We start from the raw sequence: 18,476 nt of genomic DNA, 5'->3' as shown, positions 1-18,476 counted from the left end.
CAGCTGCCGATCTCTATACTCCTGTTGTGATTCATTAGAAAGAAAACAAATGTGCTCAATGCAAAAAAACAAACACTAATAAGCAAAATGGCAATATAAATTCAAAAGATTTAATTTATTAAACAGATGTATTAAATTGCCTCTTGAATATTTTTCACAACTTTTCGGTGGGGCTGCAGATAATCGGAAAATATCACAAGTTTTAATGTAGATATTGTATGAAGTTGAGCTCAGTGAAATTTATATGCCTTAAAACTGTGTGCACTTAAAAGATTCCTTTCATGTGAGTTTGTTTTATAGTGCTATGTGTATCTGGCTAGCAAATTTGGTAAAAGTATAGTTTAGCGTACCCTTGGCGATTTTTGGCGTACATGGATACCACTTTTGTGCAATTCTTTGACTTGTTATTTTGGCTTGCGAAATGGCGATTTTTGCGCGAAAAGTCGCCGCTACACAAAGCCAAAATAACAGTATCCATGTACGCATCGACTTATTTTCACTTAAAAAAAATCCCCGAATTGCACAAAAATGGCATAGCGCACTCCTTTGACTTTATCCATGTACACGTCGGCATATTTTCACCTAAAAAAAATCCCCAAATTGCACAAAAATGGCATTGTGCACTCTTTTTACTTTATCCATGTACACGTCAACCTATTTTCACTTTAAAAAAAATCTCAGAATTGCACAAACATGCATTGCGCACTCTCTTTACTTTGTCTATGTACACATCGATATATTTTCGCTTAAAAAGTCAAAGGAGCACCAAATTCTACAATATAGGCAAACAAAAAATACATAATCTCAATAAAATACATTTTAAACCAAACAATAAAATAACATAAAAAAGGAAAAACATGTTATACATTTAAGCACTACCAAAAGCAAATATTCACTTACCATGATTTTCAAGTTCACTTCGTACACCCAGAGCCACGTAAAAATCAAAATATCAATTATACTCAAATGACTTTTTTCAAACCAGGTACTCTTTCTGATCGAACGCTTCACATAGTGAACATCTGAACCTTTCTTCCTACAAACCCATTCAAATCCATGTAAATGGTTTTTACGTTCGACTAGACGCATATCCTTCCTACATACAGGACACTTATAATGGCTACTAATTAAACCTTCATTTACACACTAGTCAATTAAAGCTCTTTTCCCCTTTCACTCCAAATCGTACAGAAACTTCAAATTAATCTTACTATATTCGGCCATTCTACCGTCTAAAGAATTAAACCAACACACACCACAAAAACGCTTACAAAACATTCCATGATTCAAAATTTCCCAGAATCATGCACCGATTACGTCACAATAGGGTTTCCATAACATTCAACTACTCAGGCTACCATAAATGAAACAACAACTTCGCCATAATAAAACGGGTACCTTAAAGTCTACTCTACCCTCAAATTTTTAAGTTAATAATTTTTTGTTTTTATGTACTCATAGCTGTTTTATTTAGTGTATTTATGTAAACTTGCAACCTTATCTCTTAGATACTATCATCCTTTTGTGTTTATATCTAGTTATCATAAAATATGTCTTATTCAGAAGTTGAACTGTTTTCACATACCTCTATATATGGACTCGGTGAAGTTTCTTCATACTGTAGTTGTGAACCATCAAAAGAAGCATATGCACAATATATAATACTTCATTGTTTTAGGAAAAGAGGAACAGTGCTGCTATTACTGCAATTGAATTTTTCAGTGTTTATGAGACTGATCTACAAGTGTTCAGTTGGCACTTGGTCGAGAAGATTCTAAGCTGAAAATTTTCATCTGGAAAGTGATTACTTTGGCTACCTATCTACTGTAAATACAGACCTACTTAAAATCATGGTTGATAAAAATGTACTACGATATACCATTTGTAAATTAAAGCATGTTCGGAGCATTCCCAGAACAGTGATCTCATAAATTTGGCTATATCAGTCACTGTGAGGTATGAGTTAGTATAGAGCATCCTTCATATCTGTGTTTTCATATGCAGTTTACCTTTTGAGCAAAATGTGAGATTGTCATTTTTGGAAAGTTAATTAATTGGGATCAAAGTTTGATACTATATGAGAAATTAACCATAAATTTTCTGTGTCTAGCCATAATAAACCTATAATGGTAACAGTCCTGATCTTCACCCAAAAACATTTTAGTGTCAATTTGGTATTGTTATTAAGGTGTCATTTATTATTATGTACTTCTTCCACAGAGTTAAATAGTCAATTAAAAAAATACCATTCCCAACTGGACAAACTAAAAGTGATCAGCAAAACATGATTGGTATTCATGAATGGATAAGGTGTTGTTTGCTATTCTTGACACCACCAAGCTTAATGTATTTTTAACAGTTAGAAACAAACAATTAATATATGACTGGACTATTCTATCTCATATTCTGTATTCTTCAGATATCATTATATGTTATTATTATCTACCTCTTTCATTAAAATAAATTCATTTCTCATATATTAATGTACATGTAAAAATATATTTTACTGGGAAACTGCAAAAATTTGAGAAAGATGGACTATGCATCTTTAGGAGAAATGAATAAATTTAATAGTGGGGAATATAATTTGAAGTTTTGGGCATGTTTTCTTTCGTACCATGAAAAGCAATTTTTGGGGCACACTAACAGAAAATCTGGCATTTGGTTTTCAGAAAAAGCATGGTTGATGTTTGAAGGTTCTATCTTGTAAGAAAAAAACTTCAGAATTCTAAAATCATGCCAAACAAAAATTGTGATTGAAGATAATGCTTCATCACCAAAATTTGATTGGCTAAGCTTTTCCTTCTCCTTTTGATTACTTTTATGTGGAGGGGGAAGTAGAATGTGAAGAATTAGAAAGCTCCTATACGTGTAGCTGTCCAGCATATCTGTCCAGCAAGTAAAAATGTCTTGGGTTTTGTTCCCTGCAAAGCCATTGTTGATTTTATCGAAAATTTGCTGACAAGGAAAAGCAGTCCCTTAACACATGTGGCTGAAAAAATATGCTGCATGAAGGATGGTGATGATGAAAAGTGATTAGATATGTTTCATTTCTTGCTAAGAATTTGCAGAAATTATACACTTAAAAATATGAAATCATACTTTATGAAATGAAGAGCATTTATGATCTAAAGGGTATCAAAATTTACAAAAAAAGGCTTAATATTTATTTGTTTGCTTTATTAACCATTTCTTTTAATATAAGTTGTTTAAGTTGATTCGTTTTTTTGTACTAATTTTTTTTCTTTACTTCTGTAAACAGACATAATATCTTGTTCAGCTACAAAATTCCATTATTCAAGTCCTGTAATTGCTGTATCGAGAATTCCGTCTGACTTGTCAATTGAATTTTTTTGTTTTCAATAACCTCTCTATCACTTTTTTCACTATTGGTAGCGGTATTTTCTGGATCTAGAACCATACTACGGATTTCACTGTCCGTTGATTGATGGTTGGGGCATTGCCATCACAATGAAAAATAATCTGTTATATCATCTTCATTTATTACTGCTTCTCTACATTTCTTTACAAAATCAGAAACTTAACTTAAAAATTTCACCTTTAGTTTGCAATATCCAAGGTCCTTCAAATTTGCAGCTATCATTTTCATTATCCTCACCATGAAATATGGTAGCTGGCAATAAATTATGCCAAGCATTTTTTAAACTATCTGGAGACACCTGCTCCCACGATCTAGCGATGCTCCACACAACAGATTTTATGTTAAAATATTTCAAAAATTCTTGAATAGTTTTGCCATTGTTCAAGAAAATTAATATGGATTTTAAAAAGCTACTTTATATTTGCATTTTAGCGCACACACGATTCCAATATCCATAAGCTGAATGATGGACATACAGTTTGGAAGAAAGAATAACACAGATACATTATCTTTTATTAAAACTTAAAGTGAAGTATTAGCCAAACGCTTATCTACAATCAGGACAATTTTTGCATCATCAGGTAAACCAACCAAATTCAAATTTTGCCAAGCCATCCATACTATATAATGGGAAAATCTTCACTTCTTTAAATGCTCAAGTTTGTGTGTTTTCTCCAATTACGAAAAGTTTACACTTGTGTGTTTCTTCAGCATTTGCACATGCTAAAATTTTTACTTTAGCTTTGCAATCTTTGACACCAGTTGGAGCCTTTTTTGTACAAGTTGCCAAGGTATTCCGTGGTGTATATTGCCAGAAAAGACGAGTTTCATCAGTGCTTTAAATTTGTCCTGGAGATAACATTTCAGTATTAATGAGTTCAATGAATTAATCTGCAAAGAGTTCAGCAGCTTCAGTATTAGTTGAAGCTTTTACACCTGAAATTTTTAATTGCATTATACCACGCCGATTTTAAAATTTGGTTAACCAATCTTTCGAATATGTGCACTCGGTTTTTAAGTTAATTTCTTAATAAAATATTTTGGTTTGAGCCATTAGCGTTGGAGCCGTCAATGGCACGCCCTCGCTGCGTCTCTGTCTGACCATTGACTCATGGCTTTTTCATGATTGTCGCATTTAGCACAGCAAATATGTATATATATATATAAGAAAAGCAAAGGAAAAGATGGAACACTGTAGATGCGTGATTAGACCCATATTGAAGATTTTGATTGTGTAGTATGCTAGTAATGCTAACTTGGTAATATCTAAAGAACTTGGCAGTCGAGGCAGTTTTAATTCCATTTTTATTTGCAACTGATATTTGTGGCCACAATCACTTGGCACTCTAGTCGTGCCTTTCCACAGAAGATTTACATTTTTGATATTGTTGAGATAGAAAGCAAGCCAGCGAAATTACATCTTAGCGCAGTAGAGAGCAAACATATATATAAGGCTGAAGTCCGTAGTTATGAAGGATGGAAGCATGGCGAAGAGAAAAGTTTTGTTTTACAAAGGCAGTTTCAGTTCTCAATTATTATGTCATCAGAGCTGCGTGGGCCATAGAGTGATCTAGAAATGGCGCAGTGCAGAGAAGTTATTACGATTTTAGAATAGAGAGGAAGAATTAATGTTTATAATTATATTATAATTCTGATTCAGAGTCCTATTGAATTTTTCAGCATTTCAGTCCAAAAGTCTTTTTGTTTGAGAGTTCACATAATCATAATTCTTCAGAGAAGGTTCTTGTTATTACGGAATATCACAAAATAAACTTTTACATAATCATTACTTATAATTAAATGTAATGCACATAAATATTTATGATGCTTATTTCCATACTGATAAATTATAATTTAACATCATTAAAAATAGGATTAAGATTTTCAGAATTTATGGTTTCACCGTTATCATCTTTCATTTACAATTCCTGTTTTTACCAAACTGGAACCCTCGCAATACTTCTAAACAAACATATCCATCAATAGGGTTGTCTTCTTGAGCTAACCAGTGTGTTCTCTGCACTGGTGAACCAGGGTGCCTAGGCAGTTACTTGAAAAGACCTCCGTTCCTTGCATAAGGTAACTGGCCTTATATATATGTTTTGCAAGTGCTTCAAAAAAATAGTCATGCGTAATGTTTACAGATTGAAAGTAATCTCTTGATAAATTGAGAAGTTCGAATGCCTAGTGAAAAGGAAATCATCAGTAAATTACCGTTTAGGAATTAAGCATTACAGTGGGTTCAAGGTCGATCTGAGTTAGTGTTTGCAAGTATGTGCGACAGAAAATTATTTACACTTCCACTTTTTCAACAGCTCAAAAATTATTACATTCGTGTGAATCTAGCTCAGGAACTAAATTATTTAATGTGCTGCGGATTCTATAGTTTTCATTTCAACTTTAAAATTTCTGCAATTTGTTTTGAGAAAACCTGAAATTCTTGTTCATTAATTTTTCATAATTATGTGTGAGCAAATTAAGAAACGAATTTTAAGCTATTTAAATACATTCTTATTTTAAGCTATTTAAATACATTGCACAAATACATTCCATAATAAAAAAAAATATAATAATAATAATAATAATATATAAAAATTACACACACTCATAAAATGAGAGCCTCCAACATTACCTTGCATGAAGTGGGTAAAAGGAACAACTGTACAGAGCTAATTACAGGCCTCTGTTGAAGGAACCAGTACACCCTCATCATACTATACTTAACACACAATAACCCATAAATTTTAACATGCATTTACCATAATTTCATATTACTTATCTGTACTAATTTCACTTATTTTTAACATCTACTTTATTTTTAGAATAATTATAAAATTCGTATTCAAAATTCTCAACAAAATTTCAAAAACAAAAACTTATCTTAATATCCTTCCCTATGAATAATTTAAATAGCTTAAAATTTGTTTCTTAATTTGCTCACACATAATTATGAAAAATTAATGAACAAGAATTTCAGGTTTTCTCAAAACAAATTGCAGAAATTTTAAAGTTGAAATGAAAACTATAGAATCCGCAGCACATTAAATAATTTAGTTCCTGAGCTAGATTCACACGAATGTAATAATTTTTGAGCTGTTGAAAAAGTGGAAGTGTAAATAATTTTCTGTCACACATACTTGCAAACACTAACTCAGATCGACCTTGAACCCGCTGTAATGCTTAATTCCTAAACGGTAATTTACTGATGATTTCCTTTTCACTAGGCATTCGAACTTCTCAATTTATCGAGAGATTACTTTCAATCTGTAAACATTACGCATGATTATTTTTTTGAAGCACTTGCAAAACACCACAGCAAAAGTGGTGAAATGATCTGCTGGTTTGATATTTGATAACACTGAAAAAACAAACTTGATGATTCACTTCTTTCACGTTATCTTGGATTTATCACAAAGCGATGATTTGAAGAGCTGAACTAAATTTTCCATAGGCTGCAGGAAACCATCCTACCGTCTTAATTGAAATATTAAAAGCACAAGGAAATGACGAAACACTGTAGATGCGTGATTAGACCCATATTGAAGATTTTGATTGCGTAGTATGCTAGTAATGCTAACTTGGTAATATCTAAAGAACTTGGCAGTCGAGGCAGTTTTAATTCCATTTTTATTTGCAACTGATATTTGTGGCTACAATCACTTCGCACTCTAGTCGTGCCTTTCCACAGAAGATTTACATTTTTGATATTGTTGAGATAGAAAGCAAGGCAGCGAAATTACATCTTAGCGCAGTAGAGAGCAAAGCTGAAGTCCGTAATTATGAAGGATGGAAGCATGGCGAAGAGAAAAGTTTTGGTTTACAAAGGCAGTTTCAGTTCTCAATTATTACATCATCAGAGCTGTGCAGGCCATAGAGAAATGACGCAATGCGGATAAGTTATTACGATTTTATATTATAATTCTGATTCATATAATTTTATCTTATATATATATATTGTTATTCATTGCAAATGAGGTGTCAGAATCCACAAAAAATTCATAAAGTTCCTTTTTCTGCTTTGTCATATAGAATTGACTTTCCAGTGCCATACTCCTCGCATAATTTTTGAGATGGCTGTACCTGTATTTGTATTTTGCATCAATTTCACTTTTTGTTTATGGATATCGAAACATGCTTTCACTTAGTAAATCCTGCTGCATCTCCAGAATTAGAAACTCTTTTCGACATAATCGAAAATTCAAACTTTAGTTTTCATAAAATTACTGTAATTATAACAGCTGGCAAAAAATAATAAGATAGACCAAATCAGAAAGTTAACGAACAGCACAATCTGCTATATTAACTTAAATTGTTTGGAATCACTAGCTTAACAGCGTACATTATACATGATTGGCTATGTAGCATGGCTACGAAATGGTCTGTTAAATTTTGTCTTGCTTCTTTTGCTCACTGAGACAATTAAGCCAGAATTGTATTAATTTATTTATATTTACATCTAATTCTTGCACATGCTTAAGGCTCATTTGAGTCCTGAATAAATAAATTCTAAGCTTACTGAGGGCTGGAGTTAGATATTTTGTTGCCTTATGCAGTCTCTGTGGGTTTTAAATTCTGCTACTAAGTGCCTTTTTATGTTCTAAGTTTTCACTGGTCCTTAGTTTCGGATTTCAGTGTTTTCCCTAAATTCTAAAAATTTCATCATCCTTTAATTTTGTTACTCGATGCTTCTTTAAATGCCAGAAATTTTGTCTTCTCTAAATTCTGTGGCCGGTTCTCAGTTTATGTGAATAAAAAATTAGTTTTAATTCAAATAGCACTAAATGTAATCTTTTGGCCTATGAGTATCATTAGCAAAATCTTTTTTTAGCATATCGAAAGAAATTTTTGTTATTTTTTTTCCTCCTCAACATTCAGCGCATTTAACTTAAATGTGTAATCATTGCCAATCGTAATGTCAACATGAAAGGTTTCCATACTCTTTGCTATTCAAATGCTAATAAAAAAAATGAAAAAATAGGCATCACTGCTCGAGTCATTACTCAAGTTGTCATGTGTTGATAAACATACAGTGATGAATGTAAAATATGATAAATAATGAATCTTCAGTTGGCATCGAAGATTAAAATATTAGTAGTTGTGAAATCAACAATGTTTCTTCAGAATGTTTTGGTTTGAGATGTATTCCAAGCAGATATGTAGCCAAATTATTGATCACACAAACTTATGCTGAAATGATTGTTTTTCAATAATGAGGTATTTTATTTAATGTTGAAATGAAATTAAGAATGTGGATTCACCTAATGTTTTCTTATGGGGCAAAAAATAGAATGTGCATGCATAAAACAAAAAAATTGTGTTGGTTACTTTAAGGTCCCGATTTTAGATCATTCCAGATGTTGGACATCCAGGTTTCAGACTTTGTACTGTAATTGTTTCCTGGACCATAGATGATTGCTCATTTAACCCTTTGCACTCAAGAGGTGACTCTCACTCACCACGTGATTTGATGTCACAACTCAAGAGGTGACCCTAGCTGACTACTTGGTTTGATGCAGAAACTCGATGCACGACAATAACTATTTATATTTAGTTCCTTCGAAGCAGGTTCCTATGCTCTTTCTGTATAATTTCATGAAGTGTAAAATGATACCCTTTTAAATAGAGATAAGGTTTTCTTATCTATCAGGCCAGTTCTTAGAGAAATAAACCCGGAAAAAGGCATGAAACAACATACAGTCAAAAGTCGTTAATTCGGACACTCATAATCCGGACCTCGAAGCTACAAACTTTCTGCGCATTCGTGGCGTTGACTCATACGCATAGGCGTTTATGCATACACATAAAACCTTTATGGCTGCGCATATGCGTGTACGCTTGCGTATAATACATTTACGCATGCGCGTTTAATGTATAGCAGACGGTATAAGCTAAAATTATCTATTTCAGTTAATGTTGCAGATTGCGTTGTTTCTTAATGTTCGAATTGGATCCGGCTTATTATTTTTTGCTGACTGTTAGAGCAATTTTATAAAAGTGAGCTTGAACTTTCGATTATGTCAAATAGAATTTCTGATATATATTTACTAACATGTAAAGGATCTACAAAGCAAAAGTGTTTCGAAGTCCATTAAACAAAAAGTGGAATTGCTGCAAGAAATGGATAAAGGCATAATCCTTTGTTTATCTAACCATTCCGAAATTTGTTTATCAATTTCACGCTGCTCTGCATGTGTGTGTGTGGGGGGGGGGGAACGTTGCAGCGCACAATGAACTGTAAGTTGATCTGTCAGCACTATTCTTATCTTCAGAGCAGATGTTTTTATTTTATTTGGCTTATAATTCCTTACTAAATGTAGTATTTCATCTCGATGTACTCCGTCTTTGATATGATTTAAATCAAATTCCTCATCATTATAATTCGCTTCCAATAGCGAAGAAAGTGACTCGGAGGTTATTGGAAACGAAAAATTTCAATTGACAAATTAGTCGGTATTCTCGACACAGCAATTATATGACTTGAGCAGCGGAACTTTGTAACTGAACAAGAAATTATGTCTGTTTATAGAATTAAAGAGAAAGTATTATCACATAAAAAACGAAGCAACTTAAACAACTTACATTGAAAGAAATATTTACTAAAGTAAACAAATAAATATTAAGCTTTTTTTTTTTTTTTTTTTTTTTTTTTTTTTTTTGTAAATTTTGATACCCTTTAGATCATAATTGTTCTTTATTTCATAAATTACGGTTTCATATTTTTAACTTTATAATTTCTGCATGCCATCTTACCAGATTTAAACTGATGATCTATAATCCGGAATCGCCGAAGTCCCAACGACTGCGGATTAACAACTTTTGACTGTATTGCGTTTTATTGTTGCAAAGTAAGAGCAGTTTTAAGAATGTCTAATCACATGTACTTTCTTGAATGAGCCATAACAACAAAACATTAAAATAACATAAATTCTGAGAAAACTGAAGAATTCAGAATGGCAGTTTTTTAAATGTATGTTGCATTGATGAGTAATATGCAAAATAAAGTCCTAAATTTGATGCTGTATCTAGTACAGATGATTTAATTTGTAGTGCCATTAGTGCTTAGAGACACTGTGGTATGTCTCTTTTCCACTCTAAAAAGAAAATGCTAACTTCTGAGGTAGTATTTTGAGAAAAATTAAAGTAAATCTCATTTTATAGATTTAATTTAATGCATATAACATTTTGACTGCTCCTTCTTGAATTTTTTTTATCACATTTATAAAATAGTGTCAGATTTTCAAATAAATAATCTTACCTTGTAAACGCAAATCTTTTTTTTAATTTAATTAGGTAAACAATATATGCTGAGTTCAATTGTATTAATCTGTGCTCATACCTGTTTAGAATTATTATATTTTTATACAATTATACAAAGTCGATAAATTTTATGATAGTCTCAAATGGAATTTTGTGTTTACTATTTATTATGTTGCTGTTTAATGTTAAAAATATTTCCAGTTTTGAAGAAATTTATTTGTTTAAATGAATAGTTTTGCATTCAGATTTGTTTCTTATAAATGTTTATTTTAAAATTAAGTATTTTGGTATTTTTCTGTTAGTGGTGCAAGAGACAAATGTACGCAAGTGTATTAAATATCACCAAAAGTAAATGTAAAGAAAAGAAAAACTCATCATGAAAAATTAATTTATTGAATCTATTTAAAATGAAGTAAAAAGACGAAGAGCATAGGCAAGAACATTTAAGTTTTCAAGTGCATGTGATATCATGTTAAATTCTAATAAGTGAAACTGTAAATAACTGTGAGTGCTCCCTCTGGCATTTATTTTGCCATTTTGCATTGCCTCACAAATGCTGAACTGTTTGGGTATAACAGCCAGTATTTAGGTCCATAAAATTATATGCATGATTCATAGTGAGTGGTTAATAGCCAGCACCCTGCAATTGATCAGTTTTATGGGATATTCAGCAATCTAAAAAATAATACTTTCATTAGTGACGTTTTCCTCAGTTGCAGCCATTAAGGTTTGATCCAAACGATCAGAAATGGCAACTAGAAAACATTCATTAGTTTCATGACATAGAAAATCCTTCAGAAATTCATAATGGTAAAAGAACACAATCAAGATTGTTTTCCGTTTTCTGAATAGGCTTTCATCTGTTTCAATAATTTTTGTGCTTCTATTGATTCTAGCTTTAGGGTAATGTATCAAAGCATCAGCTTATACAGCACAAAGTTCGAAATCCGGACGTCCAATATTTGGAATGATCTAAAATTCGGATCTCAAAACCACCAACAAAGTTTTTTTTCTCGTAGGCTTTACGCATGCACATTTGAATCTCCCATCCGTGCATAATAAAACATCTGGAGAGTCCCGATTCTTAATTGCACTTCGACACTAAATAAAATACCTTGTTATTGAAGAAACGATCATTTTAGCATAAATTTGTATGATCAGTAATTTGGTTCCATTGCTGTGTATCTGCTTGGCACACATCTGAAACCAAAACATTCCACATAGATGCATTGTTGATCTGACACCAACCTGGCGAATCATTATTTATTATACTTTTCTTTCATCACCACATGTTTATCGAAACATAGCAATTTGAGTAATGACTCATGTAGCGATGCCTAAACAATGTTTTCATGTTGGTAATCGAATAACAAAGGAGTATGGAAACCTTTTATGTTGACATTACGCTTGGCCATGATTGCAGATTTAAGTAAAATGTGCTAAAAATTATTGACGAGGAAAAATTTACCAAAAATTTCCTTCAATATGCTAAAAATAGATTCTGTTGATGATATGCAAAGATTACATTTAGGGCTATTTGAATTAAGAATAACTGAGTTGTTATTTTATTCACATAAATCCAGAACTATCGCCAGGGCTCGTTTGGCTGCATGGAGTCGCAGAATTTAGGGCCCACAGAAACTGCATCAGGCGATAAGATATCTAGCACTATCTTTCAATAAGGCTTAAGTATATGTAGAAATTTATTTATGCAGAACTCTGATAAGCCTCAAACGTGTTCAAGAAATAGACATAAGTGTAATACAGTCAAAAGTCGTTAATCCGGACTCGTCGGGACTTCGGCGATTCCGGATTATCGATTTTTCCGGATTATAGATCATCAGTTTAAATCTGGTAAGATGGCATGCAGAAATTACAAAATTAAAAATATGAAACCGTAATTTATGAAATAAAGAACAATTATAATCTAAAGGGTATCAAAATTTACAAAAAGAAAAAGCTTAATATTTATTTATTTACTTTATTAAACATTTCCTTCAATGTAAGTTGCTTCGTTTCATGTGATAATACTTGGATAGTGCTGACAGATCAACTTCCAATCCGCAGCGTGAAATTGATAAACAGATTTCGGATTTCAAAACATACTTTCGCTTTGTAGATACAAATTACATATTAGTAAATATATATCGGAAATTCTATTTGACATAATCTTTCTAATCTATCATAATCTAATAATGACGTTTCTGCCCCCCCCCTCTGTCGCAGAGCAGCGTGAAATTAATAAACAGATTTCGGATTTCAAAACATACTTTCGCTTTGTAGTAAATATATATCAGAAATTCTATTTGACATAATCGAAAGTTCAAGCTTACTTTTATAAAATTGCTCTAACAGTCTGCAAAAAATAATAAGCCGGATCCAATTCGAAGATTAAGGAACAACGCAATCTGCAACATTAACTGAATTAGATAACTTTAGCTTAGCGTATAACTCCGTTACACATTAAACGCGCATGCGCACAAACATATTCGCAGCTGTAAGGGTCTTATGCACTCTCGTGAACGCGATGCATGCGCAGAAAGTTTGTAGCTTTGAGGTTCGGATTATAGATCATTCCGGATTATGGGTGTCCGAATTAACGACTTTTGACTGTAAATAACTAAACTGATACAATTCAGGCTTAATTGTCTCAGTGCGCAATAGAAACATGATAAAATTTAATGGAAGAACTTGTCATTAGTTGCCAAGCTCATGATGCATATCCAAATATGTAGTGAAGGATAGCTAAATTTGATGATGATAGCCGCTAATTTTAAAGGTTTTCGGATATTGCAAAACAAAGGTAAAATTTTCCAATTAACGGATGTTGTAAAGAAATATGGAGGAGCGGTAATAAATGAGATGATATAAAAGAAGTTTCTCATTGTGATGACAGTGCTCCTCAATCATCAATCAATTAATCAATGACGAAATCGGTAGTATGGTTCTAGATCCAGAAAATACCGCTACCGATAGTGAAGAAAGTGACAGAGAAGTTACTGAAAACGAAAAAATTTCGATTGACAAGTTAGTCTGAATTCTCCACACAATAGTTACAGGATTTCAACAATGTAATTAAACGTGAATATGACTGTTTACAGAATTAAAGAGAAAGTATTAGCACAAAAAATGAAGCAACTTACATTGAAAAAAAGTTTAATAAGATTAACAAAAAAGCTGCCTTTTTTTTTTTTTTTTTTTTTTTTTTAATACCCTTTAGATCATAAATACTTCATTATTTCATAAATCATGATTTCATATTTTTAAATTTATAATTTTTACATGCCTTCTTACTTGATTTAAAATGATTATCTAATATCTGAAAACATCCCAAATCCGGAATTGCCGAAGTCCGGACGAGTCTGGATTTCGGACTTTGTACTGTATATCACATACATAGCTGGGTACTTGCATATTATCCCATTGACTGTGAAAGTTCAGGAAGATCCTGATAAAGTTGCCCCAATTAATCCTGCAGAAATCTGAAGGAACTGATTCCTCTTTTTTTTTTAATACCAATTGATATTTGGCCAACTTTGTTTTTGCACTTTGTAAAAGTCTTTTTGTGAATTTTTACTATTTTTTTAGGCGCTGCCGTTTTAAAGAAAGCTCTGCTTAGAATACTATGAGCATAAATTTCCTCTAGGTAATTGTTGCAGTCTATTATTGTTTTGTCGGCCATTTTCAGCTGAATATATGCTGTCTGTTCATACCCACTTTTTTTGCACTTTTTTGGGGAAGTAATTTTTTGTACATCTTATCTGTCCATAGCCCAATACATAAAATTCACGTCGATGAGCTCTGATTTTATATAGCAATACCTGTTGCTGGAAATCTGCATTGGGCATGACAGTTTCAGACTGTTTTCACCTACCAATCTCAACAATGCCTTATACCCCTCATTGTGATATATCAGCACATACATTCTAATACATATTCTGCTTTTGGTCCCCTCTACCTGCCTTACATTTTTGCCAGGTATTTTAGAATCTTTCCAAATGTGTGTACATATATATGTTGCTGTGAAAGATTGAAATTGGAGAATGTCAACACATACCAAATATGTCAGTGAAAGACTGAATGTTTTGTTATATTCTTATACATTTGGACTGTCACTGATGTATGTCGACAAGCACAGGTATACTCTGGTGGAGACTGAAACAATGCTGAGAAGAAAGAGTTCCACGACTAAATGCAGTTGTAAAAGCAAGGGACTTTTGTGCAATTCATAGTGTCATAACAGTTTAAGCTGCTGCAATAAATAAGATTGTATAACATCAATCATGTAGTTAAATACTGTTATTATCCGCATTATTTCTTTTCTTATTTAGAATGTATTGTTTGTTTTATGTTCAACAGTTAATGTACATGTATTGTTGCTTAAGCTTTCTCCTATTCTAGCATATATAAGGTGTGATTTAAAAAATGTAACAAAAATATTGTTATTCAACATCATTGTATGATGAATGTCGACATTTGCCGGTTAAGTGAGAAATGAGGATATTTAGCAAATATTTCAAATATACTTTATGAATATTTACGTTCTTCAGATTTCAGTCTTTCATGGTAACATGTATGTATATAAAGGAAGACTTTAAAAACTTTTGTGAATTTCGTTGAAAAATTGCTTCATTTCCAAAGATACAACAACAATTAATTACAGTAAAATATTTCAAAGTACAAATTTTTCTAAATACTTCATAAGAAATGTGCAACTAAAATACTGTCGTAAAATGAATTGAGCAATTTATTATTACAAATCAATTCATTATTCAATTTATTTTATGATTCTGTTTTATTTGTTTCTTATAAGCTAGTTAGAAAAATTTGTGCTTTGAAATATTGTATATATGTTTACATATATGTGTATATTTATATGTATGTGTGTGTGGATTGAATTGTGGTAAGGATTGAGATATACAATTCTTCAAATCCTGTTTGGGTTTCTGACATTTTCATTTATCACCAAAAGTGGCAAGCCCATTCTAATGTTGAATCAAAATGAGATTTAATCAAATGACTATTTAAATAAAGTTTTTATTTTATTTTACTTATTTTTATTTATTTATTTATTTATTTTTTATGAATAATTCCTCGTTTTGAAGCAATTTGGTAGAAGCTTCTTTGTTGTTTGACAATGCCAGATTGTGCAATTCATCTCAGTTTGCATGTATAAAAAAAATAAAAAGAAAATTTGAGAAATACCATGAATAAAAAAAAATGGCTAGAGTCAATAGAAATGAAAATCGAGAAATAAGGAATTGCAGTGCTTTGCATTAATCATAGTGTATGGTTAAATTTTTTCATGTTGTTTGAGATTGACAGTATTAATTCACTTCCGTACATTTGGCCTGGTGTCCTGTTAACAGAAAAATATCTAAATTTCCATTATGTAGAATAAATAATGACACTCGGTTTATTTTTGTAGAGTAGCGGTTCGTCAGTAGCTAAAAGTCCTTTTGCAGCATTTAGTGGATTTGCTTCATCTTATTCATCACAAAGTCCATTCAGTTTCTTGAAAAAGGATAGCAATGCTGATGGTGAAAAACAAGTGAGCATTGATTTAAAAAAACTGCAGGAAAAAGAGAATGGTAACTCAACAGTAAATCAAGAAGAAAAGTCTGAAGAAAGCAAGGCTGGGTCTGAAAAAGTACCTGATAGTTCCATAACCTCTCCAAGTAATAATTCTAACATATCTACAAAGGAGAAACCAACTAGAAGCATTGAATATTACAGACAATTGCAAAGCTTAAATGAGAGTGTGTTAAAGTGGATGCAGCTTCATTTGGCAAAAAATTCCTGTTGTGATTTTACTCCAGTTTTTAATGACTACAAAAAACATTTGGACACTTTGAACCTGACATATCCAATTCATAGAAAAAAAGAAAGCTCAGTATCGGAAGATAAAAATAGTGGACTTTTTAAAAAGCCTGCTGCACCAAGTGATGGTTCACCTTCCTCTACAAAGGCCAGCAGTTTTGGTAATACTGGGAGTAAGTAGAATGACTTTAGTCAGAATTTTTTTTTGTCATTTTTGTAATTAAACAATATATATTTTATTTACACCTTCATTTAACAGATCATGAGCTATAAATGCTAATGACTAGATGACTAAAATGGTCATTTTGTTTTTTAATTTGTTAATTAATGTTTAATTCTGATGAAATTGTATAAATTGTTATTTAAAACAGTTCAAGTATATTCAAAAGAATTCTCAGAACTGGATTTTCCAGAGCAATATTTGTAGTATTGTATGCATTATCCCTCTGAGTGGCATAGAATTTTGGATCTACTCTTGAAGATCTATATTTAAACAGTTTCTATGAAATAAAATTTTATAATTGCTTGACTTTGTTTTCATAGACTTCCGTTCATTAAGATGATGTTTGCATTATTAAAGAAAATAAGGAACTGGATTTTTTAAATTAAAATTTAACATATCAGGTGGCAAAATATAGCATGATTAGATTAAGGTAGTAATGCCAATCAAGAGGTTAATGTAGCACTGGTAATTGCTTCCGTTCATTAAGATGATATTTGCATTATTAAAGAAAATAAGGAACTGGATATTTTAAATTAAAATTTAACATATCAGGTGGCAAAATATAGCATGATTAGATTAAGGTAGTAATGCCAATCAAGAGGTTAATGTAGCACTGGTAATTGGACAGACACGTATATTTAAAAATAATGTGTGCTGATATACATACTTTTTTTGGTACTGTTCGATTTCAAGGGCCCTAAAAAATCGCCAAACTATTGTTGATGCCAATGCTGCCAAAAATAATTGCGGCAAGAAAGGAAGTTTAATAGTAAATAACTATTTAAGATTGATGTTTTAATTTAGATGGAAGGTTAATTTTATATAATATTTTTTATTACTATACTTTCTATAAAAAGGCTAAACATGACTGAATTGAAGCATAAGAGTAAATAACTATTTCAGATCATTATTATAATTTATATAAAAATTGCTAAACGTAACCAAATGGATGCCTGCATAATTTCATCTCGTTTCATCGCGAAAGCATAATTTCATCTCGTTGGTTGTTCAAACGTAATTTTCTATAATGAATGATGCCTTTTCTTTGAAAATATTCTCGATAAAGTGCAGAATCGCTCGCTTATTTGTTTGCCGCTTTTTACAAGGGTTAAAAACAATTGGATTTTTGTCAATTTTCTTTTACTTTTTAAGTGAAAATAGGTCGATGTGTACATAGATAAAGTCAAGGGTGTGCGCAGTGCCATTTTTGTGCAATTCTAGGATTTGTTTTTAAGTGAAAATAGGTCGATGTGCACATGGGTACCGAGTATGTGCAATTCTTAAAAACGCGTCAAGCAGTGGGTGATTCTGTACTTTACCCAAAATTTTATTGCAGAGTTTTCGTCATGGGCAATTCCCAAATTGTTAAATCCATAGGATATCAAAAAAGGATTTAAAAATTAAACTAGTATTTCAATGGCATCTTAAGAAATATAGAACTATATAAGCTTACACAATCTGAAATCAGCGTGTAAGCTAGATTTTGCATATACATTTTCGCTGCAATTTTTTTACGGCCCTCGAAACCGAATAGTACCCTTTTTTTTTTTTAAAATTGGTAATGTTGCTTGTATCACTTGAATGTTGTACAGTTTAATCCTTATTTAACATTTGTTCCCTGTGGTCTGGGTCAAACATGCATAAAAACAGTATCAAGATATCTGATTTAGCTGTAGATTTCTTTGAACAATAATATTTTGCAAAGAATATCTTAGTCACATGCAGTTATCAAATGATGGTGAGTGTATTATTTTTTCCAAACTTTATTGTTGTGGTGTCTATCTTTAAATACAA

General features: G+C 31.7%; 1 protein-coding gene across 3 annotated transcripts in view; it reads left to right on the top strand.

The window, feature by feature from the left end:
- Positions 1-18,476, top strand: part of Nup50 (nuclear pore complex protein Nup50) — a 79,079-nt gene that overhangs the window by 5,814 nt on the left and 54,789 nt on the right. For all 3 annotated transcript variants that reach the window (XM_085806564.1, XM_085806562.1, XM_085806563.1), the window contains one exon: positions 16,068-16,632. In XM_085806564.1, the coding sequence (XP_085662690.1) occupies positions 16,068-16,632 (565 nt within the window). The remainder of the gene's footprint in view (positions 1-16,067; positions 16,633-18,476) is intronic.

The sequence above is a fragment of the Stegodyphus dumicola genome, chromosome 12 (assembly GCF_044657685.1).
Source record: "Stegodyphus dumicola isolate Sdum_Otavi_A_Nest chromosome 12, ASM4465768v1".
Lineage (NCBI taxonomy): Eukaryota > Metazoa > Arthropoda > Arachnida > Araneae > Eresidae > Stegodyphus > Stegodyphus dumicola.
Note: the sequence above shows the minus strand (reverse complement) of the source record. Positions and strands in the feature narration are given on the sequence as shown.